At 40.6% G+C, this 23,803-nt stretch overlaps 1 protein-coding gene across 6 annotated transcripts in view; it reads left to right on the top strand.

The window, feature by feature from the left end:
• The window catches only part of LOC100694667 (MAM domain-containing glycosylphosphatidylinositol anchor protein 2), a 190,972-nt gene that overhangs the window by 145,941 nt on the left and 21,228 nt on the right, over positions 1-23,803 (top strand). For all 6 annotated transcript variants that reach the window (XM_005449707.4, XM_025899033.1, XM_025899032.1 and 3 more), the window contains 4 exons: positions 7,193-7,341; positions 12,596-12,773; positions 20,654-20,674; positions 22,772-22,927. In XM_005449707.4, the coding sequence (XP_005449764.1) occupies positions 7,193-7,341; positions 12,596-12,773; positions 20,654-20,674; positions 22,772-22,927 (504 nt within the window). The remainder of the gene's footprint in view (positions 1-7,192; positions 7,342-12,595; positions 12,774-20,653; positions 20,675-22,771; positions 22,928-23,803) is intronic.

Raw genomic sequence — 23,803 nt, 5'->3', positions numbered from 1 at the left:
GTTCCCTCCAGCCATTTGTTTTTCTCAGCAGGGCTGGGGTTTTGCCTTCTATTGCTCATGCTCCCTCCCTCTTCCTACTTCCACTCCCTTTCATCCTCCACCCTCCTTCCCTCCCTCGCCCTCTATTGCTCCATTCCTCCCGCCCAGTGCTCCAGATTCCCACCATCTGGACTCAGTGGTTGCCAAAGGTATGGAGGCTCTTTTAGTAACCCCCTGAGTACAGGAGTATGGTGCAGAAAATCCACTTTGGTTCATTGCATCATCTATGAAACCTGCCATGCCTCAGTCTCCTAATTCCAGCTCTTCATAGTTAAAATTTTTAATTTTATTCTAAAACTAAAATGCCATGAAATCCAGCAATACCCTGCAGTAGAAGAAGTGCATATCAGCTCCTGTCTGCGACTTGTGAGACTGTTTCTCGACAAGACTCGCAAAATATTGGTGTAGCTCATGTAATTACATGGCACCTTGGTTTAAACTCACTTTACCAAGACAGGTAGACAACCGAGTAGACGTTCTCCCATCGCTTTATGTCTGACGTCTTCTCAGGCTGTGCTAGCGTGTAAAAAGTATGAATTGGGAGTTTTGGCCCACAGTCCTTGGATTTCGGATTCAGTCAACATGTGAGCAGCATACATGTTACCATGCCGACAGACACATGCAAACACACCATAGTTAGGCAGCAGGCCATTATTAGCCCATAAATTCTGTCGCCTGGAAAAGTGTATTGTGCCAAAGGAGAGTGTGTGTGCATATGCATGGATGCCCATGTGCCAAGCCATGGGGACATCTGTGGGAACAGTGAGTTGGCTCTAATGGCCAAGTTGGCCATTAAATTGTGCCTGGGGAGAGACCCCCCAGAGGAATGTAATGTGTACCACTGAGCTTTGGCTCGGGCTCTCTGTCGTGGGAACCCTGAGTTGTTAGCAAATGCTCAAATCACGCTCCTCAGAATAGATAGCCAGTAAATGTTCACTGATCATAGAGTTTAGATTAAAGATGCACGTGGCTCCTGTGACATTACTGTTGGTGTGTAAAGTCCTGCTGTAAATTCTCAAACAGAGAATTTCTCTACCATAAGCATTTCATCAACACGACTTGACAAGCCGGTTCTGATACTCAGATCATGGGATGCTGCATACTTATAGACCTTCTGTTTTTTGTTTTTTGTTTTTTTACCATAGGCTGACCATAATAAACAAAATAAGCATTGCTTTGTATTCATTAAGGCATGAAACTGGCATTTCAGTCTATAACATCATCAGGAAAGTGTTTAGTTTGGTCACAAAGGGAGTCATGATCTGTTTTCCTGCATAATTACAACTGGACCTCTTTTTGCAACCACAGGAGTCTCCCCCTACTGGCCAGTGAAAGGAATGTAGGTTTTAGACACTTTTGTATTAGCTTAACTTTTCAGCCATAAAGGTGTGCCCATCTTCTATATCTGTGGTAGTATCTGAGTGAAACGCTCACAGCCTTGATATTTAGAAAAATATTATGGCAGTTAATTAACTTATTCCATTGTAGAGTTTACAAAAGACAAAAGAATGGTCAATGTTTTCTTTATAATAGTTTTAATAAATGTAAAACTACGGTTCCTACATATCCCATAGCTCAATCCTTCAGTAGTCCCAAGATTGTGCATTTCTTTCAAAGACCATGCCTCCAGTTTGTACTGGCATATTTTTAAGACTCAGTCTAGAAAAAAAGGTTAGCCTGATGATTATCATTGATCATTATTTGAGGCTTTTTAGCTATGTGGGGGACAGCAGGGTGCTGCAGCATTAAGAAAGAAATCTGGGATATTTTTAAAGCCTATAGTGCTTTTAAAGGAGGACAATTGAGGTCTGCTACTTGTTTTCAGGATTTAAGATACATAGAAAGTTTTATGTAGTCAACGGGAAAATGTATCAAGAGTAGCATTTATTTATTATAGTCGTATGATATGAAATATATGATGATAATGAATCATTTTACCTAAAATTTTCCAATGCTTCCCTCACAGCCATACAAAACTTTATACAGCTAATTTCACAGGCATGACTGATCTAATCTTTAAGTGTAAAATGACTGGAGAGTTCCAACATATGTCCAATCTCTGCACAAGCAACAAATTCTGCATAAAATTGCCCAGCACGTGTTTTCTGTCCATTGACCAGTACAAACAATGCAAACTGCAGTACTATAATTTTGTTGGATTTCAAAATTTACAAAGAAAAAACAAAACAGTGTTTCTCATTTCTCTACCGCCTTCCTCCTTAAGCCCCATTTCTGGCAGTCAGTTGTAAATTAGAAGAGAGGAACAATTAAATTCTCAGGGACAATGTTCAGATAGACATTGTCTGCATTGTGTGAGTGTGCCTGTGAAATGAATTCAGATTCCACATAATGCTGTGCTTGTATGGTTCCAGTATCCTTTTTTTCAGTCATTCAGTCATTGTTCCTAATGCTGTAGAAACTCTGCCTCGATAGTGCCAAAGTTAGCTGCAGTGCGATTTGCTGTCATAAGAAAATGTTTTTCCTTTTATTGTGAAACACTTACTCTCACAGTTTTTGTCTGTGTTGGAGTGCATTTTCTGCATTCAGGCTATTTTCATATTTTATTATGTGATCTATCATCTGTTTTCAGTAATGTTTATTTCATTTTTATTTATTCAGCTTTTCTTTTTGAGATGTGTCTTAAATAGGCCCCTTGGGCCTTCTGCTAAGTTACTATCTGGTGCTTTTGTGTGATATTTGTCTCTTTTATTTTTTATGTTTTTAAATAAAAGCAAAAGCTAAATTGATTTTGCTTTCAAACCTGCACTCTTCTCTGAGTCAGGGATTTATAAACCTTATCGTCTTTGGTCTCCAGCACAGACTTGTGCCTTACCTTTGGTGGTTTTAAGTAACTCGTCTGCCTGCCTTTTAAAGGCTGAGCCCAGTTCACCTGGCTTGAACTGCAACCCTGCAGTACATGGAGGATGAGTCTGAATAGTTCATGCAGCTCAAGGAGACATGCTGACACTGATGGATCCTGTTGGTCATAATGCCTAACAGTATATATTCAGAGTGAAGAGCATCTGAATAATGTTATCTGTGATCAGACTGAACGTCTGTCAGGCTTGAAGGACAGATGCAGTCTGTTCTGGTGGGGTTTTTTCTGCTTTCTTTATTTTGTATTTTCTGAATATTTTTGTAGTTCTGCTTCTTTTATATCAGCACAATATCTCAACATTAGTCACTCTAGAGCAGCCTTCAGTTTACACGGACCAAGAAGGATGAAATCGGAAGTCACTGTGCTTTTTAATATCAGCAGCGATTAAAAAGTTTATCCTTTTTTGTACTGAACTGATTAGTCGAGGAGGAAGGAAGACTGTAAATGTAGAAGTGACTCATTGCGAGTTCTGTGCTGTTTCCCTTAAGGAAAAAAAGACACAAAGAGATTTATTTCGCGTTCCCATAAGGGCACCACGTGATTACCACAGTCCTATAATGCCTTTGTCTGTTTGCAGTTCCTGCTTTGGTGTTATTTGTTTGTCTTGGCCAGCTGTGCGTCCATATGTAAGCCTACTTCCTGCCAAATAAAAAGAAAAGCAAAAAAAAAGCCCAGAACCGTATAGCAGTTGCTTAGCATATGATAGCACAGACTGTACTCCTAAAGATGAAAACATGTTCATAAACCCTTAAAAAGTAAAAAGGAAGTCTGCAAACAAGGTCAACTTCTTGCCTGAAGGCTTTCACTGAGCTGTATGAATCATTGCATTGGTTATGCTGTTATAAACAGGATTTTAAAAAATCAATTAAGCCCTCTGTACTTTATGTTTGATGTCTCCCACCCAGGGTTATCTGTTTCAGGCTGTGTAAGTGGGTTAGGTAATGTGCTTCACCACACATAACATATTATTAGGAGCAAAGGCCATGTTGCTTCATTACACTGTATATTTGAATAAAAGGCAATAATTTGCCAAGCGAGTCTGTGATATTTGTCTCTAAGAAATGTACTTTGAGAAAAAAAAATGTTCCCCAAAATAAGATCAATTAATGCAGCGCATTAGTATAAAGACTTCCGTGTCAAACTTCTAAGAAAAGTATGACAACAGTTTTTTCATGTTTTGTTTTTTTGTTTTGTTTTGGGGCTTTTTCTGAAGCAGGGTCTGTGTGGAAATCTTTAAGCTAATTTACTGATCCAGACAACAATGTGAGTGAGTTTAATTAACATTCCCTGCCTGCTCTCTACTGCAAATTGCAGCCTTTTTCTTTTTCCTTATCAGCTTTACTGTACTGTATATGCTGCATGACTAAGTCTGACATTATCTGCCAGGCAGGTTTATGTAACATTAGCTGTACAATATGCTGTAAACACAGCTGGCTCTATACGGCAAAACAGTGCCAAGCAAAGTGCAGACGGTAATTATCCTTGTATTTTTATTTATTTATTTATTTTAGTTGGGAAATGTGTTTTACTGGTTTCATTAGCATCTCAGCGAGACACGGAGGCAGTTTGTGAGATAGTGTCATCTGTTATAACAGACAGGTTTACCTTGCAGTAGACTGCTGATGAACTTTTGAGACATATTCCACAGCTCAACATAAAACAGATAAAACCTAGAAAAAAAAGTACTGCGTAATTGTCTCTCTTTCGCCGTACTTGTCTGTACTAGATTCCCGCTCACAATGGTTTTATTTTATCAGGCTGATGAATGTGCATTGTTTTCCTTCCGATCAGAATATTGCATTTTAAATAGCTTTATCCATGAAATAGGCCAAGTGATCTGTAGTATGCTGCCTAGAGCACCATTAACCTGATTTATTATCTAGACCAAAGAACCAAACGCACTGCTTGCGCTGCACTGATTTTGGCTTTTTATACTGGACGATTATGAGAATTGATCAAACCGGTCAGGCGATGAATGAAACCACAACTCTTGTTTTGTGTTTTTGTGTTTTTTTTCCTTACATGTGCAGTTTCCCCACTTCTGGCTTAGATTTGAGTGATTAAATCCTAAGTGAATGTGTTTAAACCTCAGCTCTCATGCAGTGCAATCAAAGAAATGATGAAATTGTTCCATAAATTTACGTAAATATTCTGTAGATTTTATTTGAGGCCAGTATGTGCAGCTACTTTTTGCCATTTTGCTTTAATGAGAACTGATGCTGAGGATTATACAGCTGTGAGTGAACAATGGCTTTTATTTGGTCTCACTGCAACTTTGGTTAGTACTAGAAATATTCTGCAAACCTTTAAGATCAAATTTCTTTCAAACAGGACTACATAAAAAGTTAATTTGATGAATTCAAGTTACCTGCTGTTTAGCAGGAAACCCTGTTATTAAGCACATGCCTACTGAGCTGCACTTAAACAGCATTTGGTTATGTCTTTACAGCAACAAAAGAACTGGCATGCGTACGCAGCATTATAACAAAATGCCACCCAGTGCAACAATATGCTTCAGTGTTTTGTCATTTAGAGCAATCAGCTGTCGAGTTTCTACTGATTCTCTCTGAAGAACCAGTATCTTACTGGATGAAGGGACCCCCCACATACACACACGCACAACTCCCTTTGCTTTGTATCCTCCCAAGAGTATAATCATCATTTTCAAAATCAAAGGAAACCAAGTGGTTCAAGGGTCTGTCACACTAAGGAGGCCACAGGGAAGGACTCGGGAGCAAATAATGCTATTATAATTCGTCAGTGACATAAACTAACTTGACAGGTTTATCCAATTGCCTGACATTCATAAACTGCTTGCTAAATCTTCACACAGGTTCATCAAATCCCAGCGCCGCTTTTGTTTGAGCTAACAATGGCAGCTCTGCTGTCTTTTCCATGGTTATTAAAAATCATCTGCCTTGGGTATTGTCATCCCTCAATAAACAAGCCCAAGAAGCAGAGGGACAAACACAACAACGTGTCATTGAGGTGAATTACTATTCTTTGCCTGGAAGGTCATCCTGTAAGCTTGTTTCTGGATCTTGATTAAAATGCCGTATTCTGCCAGTTCCTTCTCGAGCTGTCAGAAATCAGCTTTCCTACTGTGACCGGAAAGCTGAAAAGTTGATAGATTCATTTAGTTTGTGCCACATGTGGGCATAAAATTAATTCTCACAAAGTTAACTATGTTATTAGAAGAAAAGGCTGGTGAGAATTACTCAATCCAGGAGTATGAAATTATTTTGGTTTTTGGAGCGTTGTGATATGGAGGATGTAGAATTTGCCACAACGTGGGGCAGACATGTTATGGCGTAATATACATGATTTGAAACATATATATATATATATATATATATATATATGTATATATATAGATAGATAGATAGATAGATAGATAGATAGATAGATAGATATCAACAACACTACTGTATGATATACATAAGATAACTGCCACTGCACAACTTTGTTGTCCTACGTCAATGGCTTTTGGCTTAAAGGAAGTCCAAGGGCCAGATTTGCTAAACAGGAAAAATAAGCAGAGGTATTCCAAAGACAGTGGAAAGTTGTGCAGGTGATCTGTTAACAATGCATTCATTTATAGACTGCGAAGCAGCCAGCTCATCTCAGTAATTACAGACGCAATCTACCAAGAGCAGCTCAAATTAGTAGGGCAAAAATGAGCATCAAATACATATTAATTCTTCCTCTGCTGCCTCTTGTTGATTTCAATTGCCCTGCTGTTTCCAGACAGAAACATATGCATAAAAGCTGCACTTACACTGCACTAGTTTTGTTAGTACGTTGCTCAGTTCCTCACACGCCCTCATCAGGTCTGCTCATTTCTGACCTGCTAATTTGAGCTGCTCTTTGTAGAATGCTGGTCATTACTGAAATGAACCGTCTGTTTAGTTAGAAATTAGCACGTTGTTCGTTTTTTTTTTTTTTTTTTTTTTGAATGATTTGACCTGTTTATTAAGTCTAGACTGGAAAAATTGTCCGTTTACAAGACGAGGAGGTGACAGTTGTCACAGAAATAAGAATTTTATACACTTAAAAATTGAATTAGTTCCCAGAACTGAAAAAAAAAATGCAAACTTGATTCCTTAGAAAAACAAAGTACAGCTTACTTAAGATGACAAAGTTAGGGAAACTTATTTATTGTGATAGTTACATGTGATTAAACGCACCCTTGATTCCCAAAGGTTGATGTCTCGCTATGACTACGTCTGTTTTGTGATAAATATGGTCATTATTTTTAATTATATCTCTCTCTAGGGAAAGCCTACCCCCCGGAGTTCTACTATGATACCTACAACCCTCTGTGGCAGAACAGGCCAAGGGTCTATGGCTTCAAGCTACAGTGGACCCAGATGAACCCAAATGCTGTGGACCGTATTGTTGCCTACAGACTAGGCATCAGACAGGTAGGACTGCTATGAGGTGCCTGCTCATTTGCATTCCTATTGTTCAGTCTTCTATTCTCTGTGAGCTACTATCACAGCCAGTAGAGTCACGACATGAGTTTTAAAGTCATGAAATGTTGGCATCTGGTACAGTAACTTGTCACGGGTATTGGTCAGCCTCTTTCCAACCCTTCATACATAAATTAGAGTCATCCCACGCGACAGGCATGTAAAAGCCTTTCTTATTGCCAAATTAAACACGCGATGGAAGCTTTTGCACAGCGTGCTCGCACTTGCGTGTTGTACCCGATTGACAGAGCCAAACCTCATATCTGTCTTATTGTGCAGTTTTTCAGGACGTGAATGAGCCTTCGTGCGCCGAGCAGGAATCACTGAGAACCTGTCAGGGGCAGTCAGCTCAACATGGTCTGTGGTTTCCATGAATTGCTTCTGTTTTTGCTTTCCATCAGAAGAGTGAAAGGGGTCCCCACAGCTAGAAGTAGCGAGCATAGCTCCTATTTTTTGCTTTTTTTGTATTCTTTTTTCCTGCCTCTCGAGTAAACTCCACACATGACAGGCAGGCAGCACTGATGGATGGCATGGTTACATTTTCTGTTTTGGCAATCAATGAGCACCTTCCACTCTCTGCTCTTCTTTCTCTATCTTGCCACCACCCCCCTCCACCCCCCATGGCGATGCACATTTGATCTTGCTTTTTTCTCTTTTTGTAATTTAGAGCAGCAGGTGCAGCACCACACTTAGAAACATTTTGAAATGTTGAACTTGCCGCAGAATTTCACGTTGCCTTTGCAGCTTGGAGGTGCATCTGCAACCATGTTAAAAACAAACAAAAAAATATTTTTTTTAAGATGAAGAAATGTGGCGCATGCTTCAGTGAAATCCGTCTAATTTCTGCTCCGAATTAGGGAGCACACCCTGACAGTTGTGTTTGTAATGAATAATATAATTTAGTGTTTGTCTCACTCTACACCCTCAAGGAATTGACGCTTGAGAACACATTTCAGACCCGTTATGTTTGTGTAGCGCAGTGATTTTTCTGTCAACTATCTCAGTTGGTCTGTTTGGTAATAAATTATGTCGTGCTTGCCGAGCCCGTGTACTTGCCAGGGATTAGTCTGAAAACTTGCCAGGAATATACATTTGCTTTTCCTATTTTCAGCTGGTCCTGTGCACATTTGTAAAGATTGTAATGTCTGCATCTGTGCTAGAACGGACCAAATGTAATTTTAAAATCACATTAGCATTTCAATCTAATGTGCATTTCTTTATTTAAAAAGAACAATTGACAGAGCATCACCACCCAAGTCTGTATTAGAAGAAGATCTGTGTTTGGGCAAATTAATTTCTTTCCACCTTCTTGCCTTGATATCTCCAAAGGCCACACTGGGGGACCATTATCTGCTTCCTCCGAGGTAAAACGGCCAATCTTCAGTTGTCTTAGATGAGAATCAGAGTCAGAGAATCTTTGCTGAAGGGAAAATTCTGACTTTTTTTCTGTGGCATTTGCTATATAGTGTACTATCTATGGTCTTTGCCTTTACTAGTGATTTAGGATGATAATAACATTTTTTTTATTGCCTTATGGTGAAGAAAAGTTGAAATCCAGAAGAGGCAGAGGCAGCATGCAAAGAGGAAATGAAAAAGAAGAAGTGAGGAGGAGGAGTGGCTCTTTTTCTAAATTGGAAAAAAAAAAAGAAAGATACCTTTTGAAAAAAGGAAAAAATGGTGCAGTAAAGAAAGCATCGGCACATGGACTACACCGCTTCATTCTATTTATAGAACCAGCAGCAGCCCCCCTGCCATTCCTTGAGAATCATTATCATTTTCTCTCAGTTTTGAATTAATACTTGAGAACTGGTAGACCTTATGCCTCTGTAATGGACTGCTTCGTCTTGTCGCCCAGTGCCCTCATGAGAGACGGTCTGACTGAAGGGGAGGGAAATGGAAATGACTCTCAAGCTGAAAGGCATGCACTGGTCAGAATCACAAAACACAAATCGCTGCACCTGTCAAGGAACCAGTGGAAAAGTGTTATATCTGCCTTGTTTTGATACTCTTGCAGCTTGCTTCAAGCCCTTCTAGTCTGTCCAGAACCTTGATTGCCTGTTTCCAATCCTAAGATAACTTTTTTTTTCAGCTCATATATTGCCATCTTGCGGCTCCCTTTTTTCCCTTTTCTGCCTCTACTCCTCCTTTTTTTTTTTTTACATCTATTTCGATTGATCTGACAAGTCAGGTTGTGCAAGCAGATCAATAGAAGTCATACTAACTACATGCAAGTAATCTGCAGTAGATCAGCTTGTCTAACGTTATGCCAGCAGTTGGTTATTCTGGAGTTTGTCTTCAGGTCTATTGGTATCGCTTTGATCAGCTCTGCTTTATTTTTATTTTATTTTTTTAAAGTTCCTATAAATCCCCTCCTGAACCGCAGCCACAGTGAAATGAAATTAAATCAATACAGCTCTCTACCTCTGCGGGGAAAATGTGGAGATTGAAAGCTAATGGGATGTAAACAGAAGCCTTAATTGAGTGCAAATGTGTGGATTCAGTGAACATTAATGGGAATCAAAACAATGGGGCTGAATCCATAAGCCTGTAAGTATGTGCATGTGTCAAAGTGTCTGAAAAGTTGAATGTTTTTCTGGTTTTTTTCCAGCATTTAGAGTTTGATTTGATTTGCATATTTAAGCACTGTTGGTTTTTAATAAGGGGGGGGGGGGTGACCTTTTTAAAGCAGCTCTAGCCAAGACCAGTATTAAAAGCCACGCAAGCACACACACACACACACACACACACACACACACACACACACACAGAGTCCGGTGGTTTGGGTTTTTTTTTAGCTCAGACATGTGTATATTTAATTTTATTCAGTATTATACAGCCACCTGAACATAAGCAAATAATGCCATGGGCAATCAGAATTTGTGAACAGCAGTGAGATAAGGTACATGAAATATTTCATTTTTGGTGCTCACTGCTTAAATCTGGTATTAAAAATACTATTTTTAATATTTATATTTAAATGTATAAATTTTTGAGCAAACTGGATGAACATCAAGTCTCATATTCATGTTTTAGCCACAGCTTTTGAACATAATAAACATCTGAACTATTTCCAAAAAGTCATTAAAAATTACTTTTAAATAATTGTTTCTTTATAGTTTTCTAAAGAAATGATAAAAAATGAGATGGATGGATAGATAGATGGATAGAATATCTTTATCAGAACTTGGCTGCAGTTCAGGGCCAAACATAAAAGCCTATTTAGTAATGTACTTCATCACCAGTGGACATATGCAAATCACTATAGCAACATAATGCATGTAGTACACAATACAGGTTTACATAAAGTTACGTGAAAAAGAGCATTTTCACACTCATTCACACGATGATTCCATAACTTGCAAGCACCCTTTTAGCAGCAGTAACTTAAGTAGTCAGTTTCTAATTGATCAGTTTCTCACATCATTATGATATAGAATAGAATAGAATTCAACTTTATTGTCATTGCACATGTCACAGGTATTTGTCACTGGTTTTGGAGATGTAATCCAGTACAGATGAGGCATACTATATCACAGTATGCCTATTGTGATATATCACAATAGCAAATATCCTCACCATATTATCATTTATTTTAGAGGATTGAAACACACATAGGACGAGACACATACAGGCCGACACTGTGTAATTTATGGCAATTAACCGTCATGCCTTTTGTGCTTAAGGGGAAAGCTAAACATTTTCAAAGCATAGGTAAGGGCTAGAGCGCTATCTGCAATTACCGCAGAGAGACAAAGCACTCTATTTACCTGCAAACTAATGGTGATGAAAACTTGCACGCCATAATTGCGGATCATCCAGCCTCTAAGTAATTACTTAATTGGTATTGTTCCCTCACATGCACACTGACTCAATGCTGTCACACCTTCATTCACTCGATCTCTGTCTCCCTCCGCTAATGGTGCACTTCTTTCTGTATGGTACGGTCACTAATTGTGATGCAGACGCGATCACTTGTCTTTGTGCAGCTTTCCCTGTTAATCTGATAATCAAGGATAAAATGTACCCTCCTTCACTCGCCCCTCACCAGCAAATCTAGCAGCAAAACCCTGTTTTGCTTTGTGTTTCAGAGGGGTTGTATTATATCAGAAAGCATAAAAGGAATTAAAGTTTGTGTGATACCTGAACTAAGTCAGCCAGGAGTTTGCCTGTTTGCTGCACATTATTGAAAGAGGAGATAGAAAAATCGTGCCAATTCAAGGTCCCTTTATAAAGAGATGGCAAAAAAAAAATTGCAGAACATCATGATAGAAATTCTTTAAAGGAATCAGGCAGACAGTCAGAGCACAACTGTACTTACAAAATGCCCATAAAACCTAGAATAATGTTTCTGCTGCTAATAGAAACATGTGTCTGCTGCTTCCTAATAGCAGTCTTTTAGTTCCGACCCTGGGAGCTGCTTCGAAAGTAAATATGGTTAATGAGCATCTAACCGTCATCAGCTTACAAAGGAAATTTGTTTTTGTTGTGCAGCTTGGCATTGGTGAATCATACAGATGCCTATAGGCGGACTTAATTGGCAGATGAAATGGAACATTATACAGTCGTGTTAAAGGACTACATAGCTGTGGTCACACTTGGAGGAAAATGGGAGAATGTGTTTTCTTTGCATGGCACATACTCTCCTTATTTGGTAAATCTGCATACAGAACCTATATATAGCTGATAGTGAAGATGCATCACATGAGATCACATGAGAGACCCTGTGATCTGTTATTGGTACAGTATTGAGAACAGCTCTTTGAAAAGTGTGAACAGTTCACAGACACGAGAAACCAAATGATCTTTATTTACAGACTAGCATTCATGCATGGGAGGACTTTAGATGAAGCAAATGGTGCATGAAAGCAAAAGGTAAGGTCTGTAAAATGGGCTAACAGTCAGAAGAAATGAAACAAACAAGGAAAATACGGGGAAAAGAAACCCAAGGCTGGTCCAACTGCTTGGCTGTGGGAGGTAACAACAAAAGAAAGAGGAGTCTGTCAAGTACACCATATACTGCATCATATTGATGCTGATTGCTCAGCTGTGGAGCAGAAAGGTGGAAAAATAGAACAAAGGGTGAAGGGGAACATACCAATCCTCGACAGCAGCAGGAACACTTTGCTATTTGAAAATCTGTTAGTTATAAACAGAACTAGCAAATGTCTAATATCCCAAACCTCGTGTGGTTCTTCTTCCGACACAGATGGGGCTCCAGCGCTGGTGGGAGCAGGAGATCCCAGTGGATGGAACAATCAACAAAGGAGAGCTCATGACGCATAACCTGACTGAGCTGATAAAGCCCGAGTCTTACGAGGTGCGCCTCACGCCCATCACGCGTTTCGGAGAGGGGGACTCCGCCATCCGTATCGTCACCTACAGTGGTAAGCGCTCCGTACTTTTTCTATTGTTTCAGTGTTATCACAGCCAGCAAACAGATAAAAACAAGTTATAGGAGACAAGAGATTTTAAGTCCCGCTGAAGTTTGTGCTTACGGCGTACGTTCATCACTAACGATGATGTCAAAAGTTCGCCGTAGCATCAGCAGTCATTACAGAGATCCGATGATGAGTTATTTTGCATGAGACGTACGAGGAAAGGGCGAGTGAAAAAAGTGAACTGATTGAAGTAATTTGAATTGCATGTAACACATTCAGTCATCTGTAGACAGCTCGAATTCAGCCGGCTTTGCTTCTTTTCTCGTTTGAGCCAAATGGATGCTGATCAACTGACTAATCCCTTCTTAGTGACCTTCATTGCTTGAGTCAGCTCTCCCCTGTACCGGGGCAAAGGCTGACTTGTTGTGTCTGTGCTTGAGAGATCATCATGACATTGAAGCTTCAGATGACTCAAGCATGTAGCCTGGGTAACAAGACCAAACAGAGCTGGTCAGAGATGAGTCATGCTTTGCTGCCTTCGCTCAGTTCCCCCCTCCCAAAACAATGCAATTTTCTGTCTTTTGTCTTTGTCGGAGGATCCGATTAGTCCCCCGGAATGTTTTTCATATAATAAATGGCTCTTCAATTTCACATTGTAAATATTTTGAAAGGTTCTTGCCCTCACCATGCCTGACATGAAAAGCATAACAATCTTACTGTACATTTGCCCAGACTCAGGGGCCAGATACAACACAAACAATTTTATTTGATTTATTTCATATAGACTTTGGATCTGGACTACAGTAATAAAAGTAATAATAATAATAATTATGTAGCAATTTTCAAAAACAAGCCACAAAGTGCTTTACAAATACTCAGATATTATAGAGAAAACCCCAATAATTACCTTTTTTTGGAAGAGCTCGACAGCACTGGTAATGATTTAATGTGCAACAGGGAAACACACAACAAAACCAGTCGCAGGGAGGGACGCCGTCTGCCCAGAGCGTGCCGGGTTCCAAAGGAAGTGGAGGCAGTTTGTAACAACAAGCACAGAGCAGATCGGTGCGGCCGGTAATTGCAGATCGCCGCAGTGCTAACGTTGCTCCAGAGAAAGCATGAAGTTACCTGAAGAGAGGGGTGAGCGAGGGAAAAAGCAAAAGCTACAGGAGAGAGAGAGAGAGAGGAAAAAGGTTGAAAAATTGTAACTAAATAAATAAATACATCTAGTCATACTGACCTCGTCCTCCCTGGGGCCCCTTGTTCTGAGTCCAGGTTGAATTTGTTATAAAAACTGGCAGAATTTTTTTCAAAGGTTTCCAAGAATGTCACGCTGACTGAAATGGACACCTTTTACTGCCGCCACTAAAATGCATCTAGGATTTATTTCTGGTGCATCAAAATGTAGTTGAGAATTGCAGTCGAGAATTTTTAAAACAGGAGCAGTAACATCTGGATCGCCGACCCGTTGCCTATTGCTGTTTTTTTAAATCTCCTATTTACATTTCTGATTCGGATGAAACAAAATCGTCACTCGTTGCTATCTCCAGACTGAAAAGGACTCAAAATAGACTTCGTATTTCAAAATTCTCATAAGTATGTCTCATCCATAGAGCTCAAGGTTGTTCATTCTGACCTTAAAGCCTTGCGACGGTATATTTGCAGTTCTCAGGTGGGCATCTCAGACAGTAGCCTTGGATTTAAGGAGATAAAGCAATAATAACAAATGAGGTTAAACTGAGGTTGAATCAGAAGAGTCTCTCTGATAAAAGTACAGCAGCCAAAAATAGCAGCCAGAAGGACATCACAAGGATTTTGTGTACTGCGACCACTGAGAATACATCAAAACACACTGTATTTCTTTACAGAATGAAATAGCAGGTTGCAAACAGAGATAGATTCTCCAGCTTGTGGGATGGCATGCTGGCAAAAACAATACAAAGACTACAGTAGTATCCGCAGTTAGCCTAGCAGTACCAGTGAACAGATGCACAGGTACTTGAGATGTACGTCTTCAGAAACTAAGTGACTGACTGTTTTCTGTCTATCACTGACTGCCAAGTTCTTCCGGAGTGGTGCTGCTGCAGTTGTGAATAATTCAGTTTCACTGCAGCTCATCATGGCTTCTGCAAAGAGAATTGGGAAAGAGGAGAGAAATGAGAGAGGCAGATAAACTTTCTCCGCTGTTATTTTTGTAGTAGTTTGTGATACTGCGCGGCTCCCCCGGTCAACCTTGAATTGAATTCAGTGGAGTTGAATCCAAATGAATCCAGTCGAAGCGAAGTGAGGGGAATTAAGGCTAATTAAGGCAGAGAGTGGCGCAGAAGGAGTGATGGAGTTGGGACTGGGGAGAAAAGGGAGATACACGGGAACAAAGTAATAAAAAAAAAAGAAGAAGGAGAAAACAGATAGAAAGAGGAGAGCCAATGCTGACGTGCAAATCGCCTGCCCAGCGAGAGACTGGACTAATTATCACTCTAGGGCTGCTCTGTTCTCCCACACACAGCATAGCGCCACGGTAGCAGGCTAATGTAGGGCTGAACCGTATCCACTCTGCTCTGAGACTGATGTGTGAAATACAGCCCAGGACCATCTCCATTATCACTTCCGTTTCATTCTCACTGGGGAACACGGACCTGTGGGGCATCTGTGTATGGGCTGTAGCACAAAGGCTTTATGGGTTTGGAAATTTACAGTGAATTGAAAAAAAAGTTATAAAAGTTCTTCTATTTATCGCTGTGTAATCACTATGTCCTTTCCCATCTTTGGTATATAAGTCTAAAGTAGCATTTTTAATGGCAGTCCTGCAGTTGCTATTGTCCTGATTCAAAGACATGTCCAAGATTTGACTGTTTGGGAAGCTCCCAAAGGGTCCAAGCACAAAAAAGGTTTACTAACCCAAATTAATCAATATAATTACTTTTGCATTTTTATTAATTTTAATTGGATTAATTTGTGGCAAGAAATGTTGCTTCTCCGTAAGGAGGCTGCTGGATTGAATAAACCTTTAGCCCTTGCTCTTCCAGTCTAAATTTGTGCATAGACTCAGCAGACACTTTGGTAATTGCATTAATTTATTCATTTATTTGAGTATTTGCATAAATGGGAAGTTGAACAGCAACCGATAAGCGTATTTCATGTGTTTGCTTTGCACAGTGGGATAGTCTCTTCCTCCTTGTGACCCTAAAATGAAAGAAATTGCAAAAAATGAAGAAAACCTACAGAAATAAACACAGCTTTGTCTGTTTGTTAGCTGTTAGCTTAAACATTTCTGCCCTGTGTTAAATTGCAACATAAGTCCTCCATTAGAGGAAGTTTTTTTTCCATCATTGCCCAAAAGGCCGAGCAATCATTCTGAACCACATAAAGTCGATGGTAGCAGCTTTTCTGTGACTTGGCACGAAAACACAAAAGCGGTTACAGTGTCCCCAGTTGCAAGATGAAGAATGGCTATGTCACCAAGCTCTGAAGATGCTCTTTTAAATTTTGCTGCAGTGACAAACTCAGCATCTGTTTGGTGTTCCTCATAACGCTCCCCTCCCACTATGTCTCTCTTCCTCTCTGGTTTCCTCCAATACACAGGATTTAATGTTTAAGCCTCCTGTCAACCCTCACAGTGTCACAGTAAAACACTGCTGCTGTTTCTTAATATTCCATTTTTATGCACCTTGCAGTGACATATACAACACCTCTCCTTAAGGCAAAACTCCCTAAATCTTATATTAAATTCAGTTTCTTGCTGTAAATGGGGTGTTTCTGTTTGACCAGTGGTGATTCAGTGTTATAGCTGTCCAAGCTTCTGTCTCTTTGTCTTGCCGTGAAGCATGCTTTAACCTGAGAATTCAGATTATATTTTATCTATATATTTTTTTAAAGCTACCCAAAGCTTTCAGCACATAGCTTCTAAGGGTTGGTACTATCCTCCTTAAAACATCTTGCTGTTGCGGATATTTTTTGATCATGTAATCATGTTCATGACCAATAAGATACAGAACTTGTTACAGCGCAGTCCTTGGCTACAGCTATAGCTCTATAGTAGCTGCTGTCTTTTATTCATGTACAGTATTTTGTACATGCTCAGTAGTTCTGCTTTATAAAGTACTTTCACTTAAAGGAATACATTTATTCAAGATCAATACAGCTTTCATATCTGTTCATTAAATATAAGCCAGCAGTCAGTGAGCTTGGATTAGAACAAAGACTGAAACAGCTAGCCTTGTAGCAGTGACTCCCCAGAGTTTCTTTTTAGCCTGGCAACTGCACAAAAGCCTTAAAGATCTCTGAGCTATAGATGCTTTCACTCTTTTTTTCTTTCTTTTTTAGTTGTTAAGAATTAAATGATATATGACATATTAATTATTGAGCTTTAGAGGTGCTGGTGTTTGGGATTCTTTACCTCCTGAAAGATTCAGACAGAGCTAGCTGATTCCCGCTGTTTCCATTCTTCATGCTAATCTATGCTCACCAAGTGTGCGAGGCTGCTCCAGAGTAGTTTTTGTGTACCGTCCTACAACTGCTCTCATGTGACTCATGGATTCCCTATGCTCAGCTGGATGCCCCCTCCGTTTGACATTCCTTTGAAATCCACTCTTGTTTTTGGTGGAAGAGTTATGACCAGCATATTTATGATTTTAACTGTTTTGATTGCTGCTGTAACATGGTGTGACATGACATGACACATGATATCCTTTTGTCTTTTTTGTTCTGTCATTTATACTTCAGTTCTTTAGATTAAAGTGAATGCCAATCCATCAGTGCATATATGTATATGCGCACTAATGAAAGAACAGCCTTGCACGGGGCTCGGCTTGGCTCGGGTGTGTCCGTGTGTGTTACTGCAGGACTTGTGCAGAGCAGTGCATCCTCAGAACAAGGCTTTTGTAAAAAAGGACACAATGGTGTGATGTCGCTCTTGTTATTTTGGTCACGGAGACACGAGGGAAAGATTGCTGAACTACATTTACCCACACTGTCATTATTCCAGCTGATGGTTGGGCAGCTGTGGAGCCATCACAGGGCCTTCTCAGAACATCATGGCACGCACCCATACCCCCTAAATATGATTGATGGGAATGTGGGAGTGTGTGGATTATATGAGGTCAGTAAAAAAAAAAGAATAGAAACAGGCATGCCACTGTTGTCTATGAGGACACTTGGCTGCAGCCTTGGAATTGTCTGCTGCTTTGTAATGTAGCCGCAGGCCAGTGGGCAGGGAATCCTGCCAAGATGAAGTCAGTGATTGTATCCGGAACAGCCTCCATGGACCAATGTCCTTTGGCGGTCAATGAGCTCACTTTGTGTTTCAATCAAAATTAGGCAATTTGGATGGAAGGTATTCATGCATCAAGCATGCAGCTTGTTTTGTCCTCTCAGCTGGAAAAGTATAAACCAGGAGTCAGGCAGACATGCACCTAATATGTGCTCTAATAACAGAAGTTTAAAAGAAAAAAAAGAAAAGAAAAATCCGCTCTTCACTCCACTGTGTGATCACTGGGAGTTTTTATCTTGACAACTATCAAAATTGCATTTCATCCTCAATCATTATTTGAGGCTTTTTAGCTACGGGGGAAAAGCAGGGTGCTGCAGCATTAAGAAGGAAATCTGGGATTTTTTTTAAAGCCCTTGCAGTGTGCTCGAGGGTTTTGCACATCTCTGCTTTAACAGCATAGCGCATTTGAAGAAGGGCAATTGAGGTCTGCTACTTGTTTTCAGGAGTTCAGACACAGTTAGAGAAAAGGCGGTAACGTTTCTTTAAAAAAAAGTGCTTCATTTAAAACACTCGAGTCAACAGCTGAGCTCTGTCGCAGTTTATTTTAATGCTTGTTTGTTTTCCCATATCCAATATAGTCATCTATACTGGAAGTTAAATTATCTGTTTTATGCAAGTGTGATCTGGAGAGAGTGTTTGCATGCACAACAGTCGTAAAAGTAGCCTCTGGGCCTGCTCTGTGCACAGCTTGATTTCCTCAGTGTGGATGGAGACACTGCTTGAGCAGACACACTCTTTTGGATTAAGGCGTAGTGAGTCAGTCAGGGGAAGCTGCAGGTAAAAAAAAAATGCAGACAACGAAATACATTTTCATAACCACAGTATCAGGAGAAAGAGGGATTTGGGAGGGAGGGAGTGAGAGTTACAGGAAATGGGACATTGAGATGGAGAGAGCCGGCGAGCAGGAGGGGGCCTGAAAGAATAGAGTTTTGTCGGAAACCTCAGCATCCGTTTCGCAGGCCCGAGGCTGTAAGTTGTCATTTAAAACATTTTCTCTGCAACAGCCGGGATGATTTCCTCCCCCTCTGCAGTCTGTGCTGCTCTGTGCAGTCCACTGTAGATTCAGTGGGAAGCAGTGACTGTCGGGCGGCGAGTATTTTCACAGTCACATAAAAGATTCTTAAAGCGTTTTCAGGGGAAGGTGTACGCTGAAAATGCAATTTTAGTTGCTTCATGGTATGTGTCTTTGTCTATCTCCCCTTTTATCCCCGAGCAAACATACATTTCCACGAGTTACACAACAATAAACAGAAATCCCTCCTTTTTTTGTAATTTGAGCTTTTAAAAACAGCAGTTTCATCAGCGCCACTGTACTTCGCCACTCTCACTACATGTTTTCCTTTGTAGGAATGATTTGTTATTACTCACTTTAATTGGTTGGATTAAAATCAATTCCCTCCATGAACAGCAAGGTTTCATAAATCACCCAGCAACATAGTTTTGTAGTAAAGCTGATGTATCGCATCTATTCAGCCGGTCAGCAATCGATCATGAAAATGCCCATGAATCTTCTTGACAGGTTAAATGGTATTTACTCTGCAAAAAGTGAAGTGCCGACTAACTGGCTCGCTGCAACTCTGTGTGATACCCTTGACCTTTATGTGTTTGCTGCGGCGGTAGCCTCTTAAATTATCAATGAGGGAAGCATTGAACTGTGGTTAGGTGGACAGAATGCAAAAGAAGTCCTCGGTGTATTTCCGTTAGCGTTTGATCTCAAAGTTTTCGTAATGATGGGTTTGAAAAGACAGGATATAAGTTGCAGGAAACTGATTAGCAGACACACTTGTGATTATTACTCATTTTTGTGATTTATTGGCTCCTAAATGGAAGGATAAAATAGGCTTAGTGTTCTAAATGGAAGTCACCTTGGACAAGAACATCAGCAAAGCCGGTAAATGGCAGTAATGATAAGCAGTTGCGCTATAAGCTTATTAATGTGGTCAGGCTGGTCCTCCTAATCCCTCACTCTTTTACATTAGATAACAGACTGCGAATGAATGCTGTCACCTTTTCCACTTCAAATCCCAGACATCTTTCTTTGTGTCTGCTCAATAATCATTGTTCTGAGTGCGGGAGTTGATTGGTGCCGTCTGTTTCCTTCGTGTTTTTACACTGAGAAGGCAAAAGTGCTTTACAGAGATGAAGCACAGATACTTTGCAAACAGCGTTCTGTTTCTGCGGTCGCACACGCCAAAAAGAAACCTGTCTTGCCACGGCTGTTAGACCATGCTAGCACTGTATGACGAATGGGTCAGATATGTTTAGTAAGCCACTGCTGTCTGTTTCACTGTATTTCTGTCTCACTGCAAAGCAGAGGATGCACAGACAGACAGACGAGTCCCACTTTTACTGAAGCTCTTATTTCTCTGCTATATCTTTACATAGTATGTTCCTTGTTGCTCACAAAAGGTTAATATATGCCTGTGTAATACTCTGCTACTTGCTGAATAGCAGAGCTCACAAGGCAGCCACACAGTGTCTGACAGTGCAACAGGTTGAGCTCTTTTACGTCGGCGTGTGCCTCCATGCACATTTTCTCTTAATAAGTGTTTCATGTAATGACAGGCTGCTAAGATTTTCTGTACTAACGATTATCCCTGGCCTTTCTCTTCCACAGCTCCCATCAACCCTCACCTGAGTAAGTAATGTGCACCTCACTTAGCATGTCTCATCAGACAGAGTGCTCCTTCTGACACAACACCGGCTGTGAAAACAGTGGGGATACTCCAAGTAACTGTCTCGTCTATAGAAAGCTGACTTTTAAATAATCAGTATTGAACTGGAAGATGTTTTTAAACGACTCTAAAACAGGAGTAAATGAGCAATGATTGAGCAAGGCTTGCCTTTAGAAAAGGGTAGGCTTGCGTCAGGCTATTTGACATTGTGCATTTTGGACACAGCGTTTGCATGAGATGTTGGATGTCGTTCGGTGTATCTGTGTGGGTGTGTGTGTTTCTGGGCGCATGAGTTTATTTGCACCTTCTGTGCTCTGTGAGCATTAATTATGCATGCATTTGTGCCATAGCTGTTTATATTCTTTAATGTTTAGCTTCATTTATGACGCATTGTTTCATTGTTGAAACTTTACAAATTCACATTATTCATGCCTTGAGAATCCAGACTTAATCATCGCTTGCTGTGCGGCAGTGTGCTGCCTTGTATCGTGGTTTATTTATTTTTATAGATATATATTTTGGTGGGTGTTCACAGAAACATTGCCAACATAATAGCAAACATCCTAATCACCAACATCATTATCCAAATCCCTCCAGGAAACTATCTTACCTGCATGCCTCCCCTTCCTCCCTGCCTCCTTCCTCTGCCTATCCTCCAAATCCTCCTATCTCTCTGAGGCGCACGAGGCGAAAACATTTAGTTTAGCTCGCTGCGGATAGGGCCGTTAATGTCTAGCACCAGGAGCTAGACCTCCATTTAAATCTGCATGCCCATGAGGAGAAGAGTCAAGAGTGCCTCAAACGCGGCCCCTTGCTGCACTTTTCCCTCTCCACCACCTCTTCTTCTCTCGCTCGAGCTCATTCTCTCGCTCTCTCTCTGCCTCGCAGCATCACTGCCCTCTTCCATCCCCCGGCCCATCCACCCACACCACACCTCTACGTCTGTTACCTCCATTACCTGAGTAAAAGCTGCAGATCCCGCTCCTCTCAAGGTCACCACTCCAAACTGCTCCCAGCTACGTTTTAATAAATCAATGAATATTTATCAGAGCACATGCCTGCATCCTGAATCTAAATGCTGCTTTTTTTTGCTATCTCTTTGAGGACACCGCTTAGCGCCGCCAAGTCCTCTGGTCAGGTGTTTTTGCATCGTTTGTTTTTTTTTTTCTCTCTTTTTTTTGACAGAGTTGATCCAGCCACTACCCCTTCATTAAACTGAGTGCATGGGGATTTGCACTCATCATCACAGTCTATTCACTTAGACGTTCCCTTCATGTGACCAATAACAACGTCGTTCCACCCACTTCCATTCCTTCCACTTGTTTTAAACTTGCTGTAACGGGTGGGGGGACTTAATATCTTCACCTGCACACCTACTACAGAGAAGATGGAAGCTGATAGAAAAGGCGGTGTCAGGTTTAAAGAAATGATTACACAGTCTCACTGGTTAGAGGATATGAAACATTGGACAACAATCACCCCATTTTTCTTTTAAACCTGTTAAAAAGGGGGGATGTGGGGGATTGTTCACAATCACAAGAGGCTCACCTGATTCAGATAAAAGTTTTCTACTGTATCTGTGCCAAACCTCACAAAATTATGTTTTAACAGGAGATTTGTATTAAGTTTGAAATTATTTACTGTGCTGTGGCTACGTTTATTGAATGTCATCCATCATGCTTCGGTAGTGGGCTGTCTGATAGTCGCACACACAAAACCGCCTTTGGGTGTTTCTTCAGTGGAGCACTCTGTCTTCATAGACTCTGTTTAAGTCGCGAACAGAACTGCATGTCGTAGTCAAGAAAAAAAGAAAAACACATTCAATGGCACCTCCCTCACAGTCAGTGAGAGGTCACATCTTCATGTAGAAATTCTTTTCACCAGATTGCATGATGTAATTAGGACTCGGGTTGGTCTATGTATCCCCTGAGACACATGCACACGCGCACACATGCCGCAGGAAATGTCATAAATATACAGTAGGTGTCACGCTACTCAAGACATAGCAGTGTACTGTAACTTCTCACTCTTCTGAAACGATGTGCTCTGTCATTCACCAGGAGAGTTCCACTGCAGCTTTGAGGAGGAGCCCATCTGCATGTTCACCCAGGACAAGAATGATGATTTTGACTGGACGCGACACAGTGCAGCCACCCGCGACACCAAGTATACGCCTAACACTGGCCCTAGTGGTGATCGCAGTGGCTCCAGGCAAGGTAAGGAGCTCAAACTTCCACCCTTGACATGTCCAAGCAGCGACTAGCCAATCATTGCTTATCCCTAGTAAAAGTATTGCATATGTATTTTAGCTAGTGGCTGAGTCCACTTCTTTTTTTATTAATGGGGGAGATGTTTCTCATTGTCTTACTTTGCTAATTTAATGGCCTGCCCTTGAGAGAGAAATTGATAAATAATTAACCTCTAAAGAAATATTCAAGGCGTGTGGTAATTGCAACTGGCAGGTTGAGTTGGCCCACGTCACGCACATTCCATGATTTCTGTCTTTGACAAAATATGTCAGTGATTAAATGTCAGTGAAGCTGTCTTAGTTGGAATGACCCATCAATTGGAGTTAAAAGCACGGTCAAACCATTAGTCATCTTTAAGAATTGGAGCAAAAATGTATGTGTAGTTAAGTTTCCCAAACATATCATGGCATGTTTTATCCCCCATCTGTTTGTTCATTCAGAGGATGTAAGCAGAGGTATCCTTCATCTGATTGCATAGTCCCTCAGGTCACCGAGTCCTTCAGATTGCCCATTTTGTCTGGTTCAAAACCGAAATGATCCCAGTTAGGTGATTATGTATTCTTTTTCTCAAAATACTCTTCCATGATTGCATTTGCTGGAAATGGTTCATTGGGAGCAGGAGAACTCTGGAAATCTACGCACGTGCACACAATCCTTACTGCCAGTTGTTACACTCACGGTGGCAGGTTGGAAAATTTTAACACATCGCCCAAGCCAAGTGGAGTCTTTGTTATCTCCTGAAAAACACAAGGAAAATATAATAATAATTGGTGCATTTTAAAAGGCCCCAAATACATAAACTGTAAAACAGCGCATTGCTATTTTTAATGGCCCGGTGTTTAG

The sequence above is a fragment of the Oreochromis niloticus genome, linkage group LG15 (assembly GCF_001858045.2).
Source record: "Oreochromis niloticus isolate F11D_XX linkage group LG15, O_niloticus_UMD_NMBU, whole genome shotgun sequence".
In the NCBI taxonomy this organism is placed as follows: Eukaryota; Metazoa; Chordata; class Actinopteri; order Cichliformes; family Cichlidae; genus Oreochromis; species Oreochromis niloticus.
This window is presented reverse-complemented; position numbering and strand designations above follow the sequence as displayed.